A 7,866-nucleotide genomic window follows, 5' to 3' on the forward strand; every position below is an offset into this window, starting at 1 on the left:
GTCTCAAAATTCAAAAAAGGAAGAACAACACTACAATAACCAAGAGAGAACTCGTGAATCAAACGCACCAAATTTTTCTACAAGCTACAAATCAAGCATTCAAGTTCATCGAGATTCAAGAACAAACTCAAAAACCCTTGAATTCAAGTATAAGTTAAGATCAAATCCATCAAATTCACAAATCAAGTTTAAATTTAAGATCATGCTCGAAGTCCTTGAATTTATATTTAGAAAGACGAATTAGAAATTCATAAAAATTATAATGCTCACATATTAAAATCATAAAAATAATTATTAAAATATTTTTCTTGTCTCCATTATTATTTTTTCAACTCAAAATTTTATTGTATTTAACACTATGAACCACAATTAGACAAATATGTTCCAAATAATAGTGCTTTATGAAGATTCCTCCTTTTATAAAGGTGAAACACTGCACCACGCAAAATAAGAGTGGAAATTTGGACAATTCAAAGTATTTCTTAACAAATCTTCCAAATTTGGACTCATTCACACGGCAGCTCTACCTTATAAAAAACCAGTAGGTGATCGTGTTAGGCCTCCAAATTTGAGGGGGCTTATTTTTTATGATTATATCGTAATTTTTTAAAAATAGAAAACTAAACATTATTTATAGAAAAATTAATATTATTATATAAAAAAAAAAATATTAAAAGTTCATATATCTAGAGTACTATATCTCAAGAAAAATTAAATGCATTAATTATATTATTACTTAAAAATAAATTAGAAAAAATTTATTATATAATTTTAAAAATAGAATCTATTAAAAAAATTATTTTTTCTTAAAAATTTAAGATATTCGTTTAATTTTCGCCTTAGGTCACCATTATGCTTGAGCAACCCTGCACATCCAAAGTACTTTCTTATCAAAATTTGGCCATTGAGTGACACTTTTCAGTTTCTATCTTATTGAAAATTGGTTTATGTTCATATTTCAACGGTTGAACAAGTCTAGTGGAAATTTGAAGGTGGTGTCATGTCAATGAGTGCAAATGAAGATTATTTTCCAATGAATAGTTCAGTGGAGATTATTTCCCAACGAATAGTCGTGAAAGGAAACAATAAAAGTTATCTTGTTCCCCCACTCCCAAGGATTATATTGCCTATAAATTCCTAGAGTTGATGCACAACTTGTCATCTCATGTTCATAATTGTTTTCACAACATCGAAGACATGGATTTTAAAAAAAAAATCTATTCTTACATGGCCAGCTTTATAGTAATGTTTTTTGCTTGCCAAGACAAATACTTCACTGCAGCGTCAACCTCTTTAAGTCTCGTCACTGACAAAGAGGCCCTGATTTCATTCAAGTCTCAGATAAATATGGAATCTCCTCATCCTCTGTCAAGGTGGGACATAGACTCGTCCCCTTGTAATTGGACAGGGGTTGTCTGCGATGAACATCTCCAACGGGTCACTGGGCTTGATCTTTCTGGCCTTGGACTTGAAGGTACTATAAGCCCTCATATTGGCAACCTCTCTTTAATTGCATCAATTCGACTGCAGAATAATCGACTGACAGGAATACTTCCTAACGAACTCAGCAATCTCATTCATCTTAGAGTTCTGAACATGAGCTTCAATAGCATTGAAGGGATCATACCACCTAACATAAGCCAGTTCAGGAATCTCAGGACCCTTGATTTGATGCAAAATGAGATTTCAGGAACAATTCCTCCTGAGATTAGCCAACTCCAACAACTCCAAGTTTTGAACTTGGGAGGAAACCGTATCTCAGGCATCATCCCGCCCTCCATATCCAACATTTCTTCCCTCATTACTTTAAATCTTGGCACCAACATCTTAGGTGGTCCTATTCCGAGTGACTTGGCTAAACTTAGAAGACTGAAACATCTTGACTTGACTATCAACAATCTCACTGCTTTAGTCCCTCCGCCTATCTACAACATGTCCTCGCTAGTATCATTGGCACTAGCTTCCAACACACTGTGGGGTGACTTACCTAGTGATATAGGATTAACGCTCCCAAATCTTCGCCTCTTCAATTTTTGTTTTAACAAGTTCACTGGCACAATTCCAGGGTCATTGCATAACCTCACAAAAATTCAGGTCATTCGCATGGCACATAACCATTTACATGGACATGTACCACCAGGGCTGGGAAACCTACCAGAACTGCTCATGTATAACATTGGGTTCAATAGAATTGTAAGTTCAGGTGATGATGGCCTCAATTTTCTTCAATCCTTGACAAATAGCACCAAATTGATTTTTCTGGCTATTGACTTCAATCTTCTAGAGGGTGTTATTCCTGAGTCTATTGGCAATCTTTCCAAGTCTCTGTCAAAGTTGTACATGGCTGGAAATCCTATTTATGGCAGCATTCCTTCTTCTATCGGTCAACTAAGTGGCTTAACCTTGCTTAACATAAGTTACACTTCAGTTTCTGGTAAAATACCACCAGAAATAGGCCAGCTGAAGGAACTGCAGTTGTTGGCATTGGCTGGAAATCAATTTTCCGGAACTATACCATACACTTTAGGTAATCTCAAAGCACTTATTAAGATCGACCTGTCAGAAAATGAGCTTATAGGAAGTATACCAGATATTTTCAACAACTTCCAAAATTTGCTTTCCATGGATTTGTCAAAGAATAAGCTCAACGGAAGCATACCAAAGCAAGTCCTCAATCTCCCCAGCTTAAGTGCTTTTCTTAACCTTTCTCATAACCTTTTGTCTGGTCCTTTGCCTGAAGAAGTTGATTCTCTAGAAAGTGTGGTCACAATTAATCTCTCTTACAATCGTCTTTCTAGTCAAATCCCAACCTCAATCAGTAAGTGTAAGAGCTTAGAGCAATTATTACTTTCCCACAACATGTTTTCAGGACAAATACCAAGTACTCTAGGATTAGTGAAAGGTATAGAAACTCTTGACCTCTCCTCAAACCAACTATCTGGTCAAATACCATTTGATCTGCAGAAAATGCAAGCGTTACAACTGCTGAATCTCTCTTTCAATAACTTGGATGGAGAAGTTCCAATGAATGGGGTCTTTGCGAATTACTCGAGAGTTCACTTGGAAGGAAATAAAGAGCTCTGCTTTCAGTACTTGGCATGTAAGCATACCAGCACATCTCATAGAAGAAGATTGTTCATCATCTTTATCATGGTCGCTGTGATCGCAATCGTTGCGATGCTTCTGGTAATTGGGTTTGTCCTATACATAAAAAAGAAACATACAAAAGTACCGAACATCCCTTCTAAACCCTTCAGCTGGGAGCATCAAATGATCTCTTATGGTGAGCTTCGTCTAGCAACAACAAATTTCAGCGAAGAAAATCGAATTGGTGTTGGGAGTTTTGGACGTGTTTACACAGGGTACATAAAAGAAGGGATAACTGTTGCAGTTAAGGTCATTGACACTGGAATAAGAGGATCTTGGAAGAGCTTCGTGACCGAATGTGCAGCTTTGAGGCATCTGAGGCATAGGAATCTAGTAAAGCTTATTAATATTTGCTCAAGCTTCGATTTCCAGAATAAGGAATTTCTGGCCCTAATTTATGAATTCATGAGCAATGGGAGTTTACATGACTGGATCACTGGGAAAAGGACATCTTCAAATGGAGAGGGCTTGGATATTTTCCAACGACTTAACATTGCCATTGATATTGCACACGCAATATGTTATTTGCACCACGAATGTGAGATCCCAGTTGTGCATTGTGATTTGAAGCCTGACAACATTCTTTTAGATGATGACATGACTGCAAAAGTTAGTGACTTTGGTATTGCAAAATTGATGATGGAAGCAAAAGGCGATACTATAACATCCATCAGCTCCTCACATGCACTTAAAGGTTCCATAGGCTACATACCTCCAGGTCTGTCCTCTTTTTACTATGAATTATATTTATATTTACTAGAAATATTCACACATTACTGTCCGTTAATTTAAACATAAAGATTATAAAAAAAATCTGGATATATATTATATTAGTAAATATTTTTTACACAATTAATGAAGAGCGAAAAGGTAACAACCCTTGTTAATATGACTAGAGTTTGTGTTACTTCTTGACTTAAGAGTGTTAAATATTTTTACACTCTCATAGATTCTCAAAAAACTGGATATATATTATCTATTAGTAAATATCTTCTACACAATTAATGTAGTTCATAAAGGTAACAACCCTTGTTAATATGACTAGAGTTTGTGTTACTTCCTGACTCAAGATCATAAAAAAAACTGGATATATATTATATTAGTAAATATTGTTTACTCAATTAATGTAGTTCAAAAAGGTAACAACCCTTGTTAATATGACTAGAGTTTGTGTTACTTCTTATGTTGAAGAACATCCAAAAAGTATCTAACAACAAGCATGTAGTCTTGTTAGTTGATCACCTCATAACTAGCGTAAGGTGTGCCGCTTTGAACAAAGAGGGGGAACTTTGAAGGAATATTCTGATGAGGACTGCTGGCAGTGTATTTCGTGATTCTAATTAATAGTGGTGGCTTGGAGGTTTTTCAGAGGGAAGCATGTACATCATTTAGAGCAGATCTATGGCGAGTTGTCCCTGGCCTTGAGGAAAACCATAAAAGGGGGTGGTTTGAGTTGCCTTGCAAATTGATAATGTTATTGCAGTTCATGCGATGGGGTCTTGAAGAAATATGCCTCTTTGAAGTGGTGATAATTTCAGCTGCATTATCCATCACCTCTTGGATAGGAACTGAGTTATCTCTATTGCCAATATTTACTGGGACTCTAGTTCGGTAGCTGATAGTTATCCAATTTAATTAGCATTTAGTAAAGAGTCAGTCTGATTGGCGTTCACACATGCCTGCTAGCAATTTTTCGCGTGCAGCAGGAAATATTGTTGGGGTTTCGTTCCTTGGCTTAGCTTCAGGCTAGTTTTTGTTGCTTTAGTTCTCTTTCATAAAAAAATAGTTCGACCTGTGATAGTAGGGTAATTACCATTTTCACCAAGTTACCATCCGTAAAAAAAACTTAAACTCATAAAAATCAACTAAAGAAGTTATTGAATAATACTATTTTTTTCATTTACAGCGACAGGGTAAATAATATGGGGAGCCCAATAATATATATGCCTTTAATAATAGTTGTTCTCTGACATGCATGCTTAATTTTGAAAATGTTGCTATAGAATATGGGCTGGGAGAGAAGGTTACTATTGCTGGAGATGTCTACAGTTACGGAATTCTTCTACTAGAACTCTTTACAGGAAAGAGCCCACTTGATGAGAGACTCAAAGAAGGGTTAAACTTAAAGAATTGGGTGGAAATATCTTTTCCTGGCAAAATAGAAGACGTGTTGGACGGAAAGCTTCTCTCCCGCATGAAACATGTTGGCCATGAACATCAATTTGTTGACACAGAAATTCAACTTGACAGTTCGATCACTGTTATTGGGGTTGCCCTTTCTTGTGCTGTTGAATCTCCAAGCGAACGCATAACCATAAAGGAAGCTCTTCACAAATTGAAAAGTGTGAAAGAAATTCTTCACAAGTCCTCTTTTTGAACTATAGGCACAATATTATAGTAATTCTTTTTTAGCTATAGCTTACTAAAGTATAATGTGTAAATTTTACTTTGGATGCTACTAAGGTATTTGTACTGTAATGTAGTAAAAAACCGTGAGCTATGTGCACGCTTCTACTACTTTTATGTCATTTAAGTTCAGGTTGGGAACAAATTTGGTTATCAGGTATGAATGAATTCGTCATATATAAATCATATTTCGTTGCAAAAGATTTTATGACGAAAAAGTTTTCATCAATCAATATCCCTAAATATGGATCGCTAAAAGTATACAAAGATAATTTAATTTCATCGCTAAAAAACTATATCAACTACAAAAAGAAAAAAAATCGTCCACAAACCACATGACATTTGTGACGAATTTGTTTGTCATATATATATATATATACTAGTTTAGGTGTACGCGCCTCGCGCGTACCTCACTTTATTGAGTTCAAACGCTACACTAAATAGGATATTTGTTTAAATAATAAAGATAAATACAATAATTAAATTCAACATCTTTTGGAGAATTTATTTAATTAAACCTCACCTTTATCAAAAAAATATATCAAAGTAGATCATCTACCACCTGTAAACTACAACAAAACAATATATCAAAGTCGATCATCTACCACCTGTAAACTACAACAAAATAATATGATGAGATATCAAAATAATATAATTAAATCTAATCTTTACACAAAAATTTCCTCAAAGTCGTCTAACACTCATCTACCACCTGTACACTATAACAAAATAATATAAAATAAAGCTATCAAAATAATACAACTAAACTTAACCTTTACATAAAAAAATTCTCAAAACAAAGATATAAATACAATACAATTAAATCTAACCTTTATCTAAAAAATTCTTCAAAGCCGACCGACATTCATCTGTCACCTGTAAACTATAACAAATAATACAATAGTGATCACAAAGCTTCAATTTTGATGAAAATAATTCTTTTTCTGAGCAAAAATTTTGACCCTAAAAAATGACTTGAATGAAAACAATTAAGATATATATCTAGATACACATGTTGAATTATATTATGTTGACAAAAACAGTTAAGAAGTTGAGGGTTAGAAAATTAAGCATCCACCAATTTAGACATGCAAACGAATCAAGTTAGATGAGCATCAATCATATTTTTTCAATAAGTAAATCGATTTATTCTCTAGTTTAACGTGCATCTCAATATTTATAGAAGTATTTCCTTCATAGAGTCCTATTTTAGGAGTATTTTTTGTATCCTATTTTAGGAACATTTTTCTAATTGACAGTACAAAAAAAATATTAATTGATTCTCTTTCCATATATTTTAGGAGTCTTATATATTTTAGGAGTTTAGTTAATATAATAAAAATAATTAAATAATAAATTAAAGAAAGTAGTAAAAAGGCAGTTTTATCTAAAGAAGTCTTATATGAAGGACAAAAAGTTTAAATCACTTTATAAATAATTCTTTTAGTTACTAATTCTCTTAATATCTCATACCACATTGTAGAACTCTTTAATTTTAAATCTTATAAAAATATTTAATGTATAATTTATGAAAAATATATTATCAAATAATAATAAAAAAATAAATTAAAAAATTACAGCAACAATATTAGAATAATAATAATAATAATAAGTTATCTACTTATTTTATTATTCCTTTTTTCCTTTTGAACGTGTACTTTTTTTTGCCTAAAACGTGCACTTCTTTTTCAAATTTTTCTTCCTCATTTAACATATATTTTAGGACTTAATAATTATTAATTTTTCTAATAACTCTTACCATATATTTTACCGTACCATATTTTAGTATATTTCTTAATTTTTAAAACTTACCATATGTTTTAAGACTCCTTGTTTTAAAAAAAGATAGTAGCAGTGACAGAAAAGCCTAAATGACTATCTATTGGAATTGCTAAATCAATGGCTATATCAGTGAAAATATTTTAGGCGAAGTGACATTTATGTCCTTTCCCCTTACAAATACTTGAATACTTACATTTAGCAAATACTTACAAAATTTTAGGTGAAGTTAACAAATTCACGAATAACGAATTACTATATATGCTTGCACAAATTTTCTCTGTAAAATGTGTATTTATGTGGTATATATACTGTATCAACGTGGTATAAAAATGTATCAATCTAGTATAAAAGTGTATAAATGCAGTATCAAAGTGCATCAATGTAGTACAAAAGTGTATCAATATGGTATAAAAGAGTATCAATTGGTTATAGGGATTGCATGTGCTTGCATAGAATTTCCTTTCTCTTTTTTAAAAAGTGTATCAATATAATATAAAAGTGTATCAATGTAGTATAAAAGTGTATCAATTG

The 7,866-nt window shown here is 32.7% G+C and overlaps 1 protein-coding gene across 1 annotated transcript; it reads left to right on the forward strand.

Moving 5' to 3' along the window:
* Positions 1 to 1,089: 1,089 nt before the first annotated feature.
* LOC124895970 (putative receptor-like protein kinase At3g47110) lies at positions 1,090 to 5,656 on the forward strand. Its single transcript, XM_047406723.1, has 2 exons — positions 1,090 to 3,865; positions 5,151 to 5,656. Exons 1-2 carry the CDS (start codon positions 1,147 to 1,149, stop codon positions 5,522 to 5,524), a joined length of 3,093 nt encoding a protein of 1,030 aa, XP_047262679.1. The 5' UTR covers positions 1,090 to 1,146; the 3' UTR covers positions 5,525 to 5,656.
* The last annotated feature ends 2,210 nt before the right edge of the window (positions 5,657 to 7,866 follow it).

This window comes from Capsicum annuum, chromosome 2, assembly GCF_002878395.1.
Source record: "Capsicum annuum cultivar UCD-10X-F1 chromosome 2, UCD10Xv1.1, whole genome shotgun sequence".
NCBI lineage: Eukaryota > Viridiplantae > Streptophyta > Magnoliopsida > Solanales > Solanaceae > Capsicum > Capsicum annuum.

What these genes read in the sequence shown, in the direction of transcription:
- LOC124895970 (XM_047406723.1), top strand. Translation starts at nt 1,147, where the DNA reads ATGCACAACTTGTCATCTCATGTTCATAATTGTTTTCACAACATCGAA. An exon ending in CATAGGCTACATACCTCCAG is followed by an intron (nt 3,866 to 5,150) that starts GTCTGTCCTCTT and finishes ATGTTGCTATAG; the next exon opens with AATATGGGCTGGGAGAGAAG.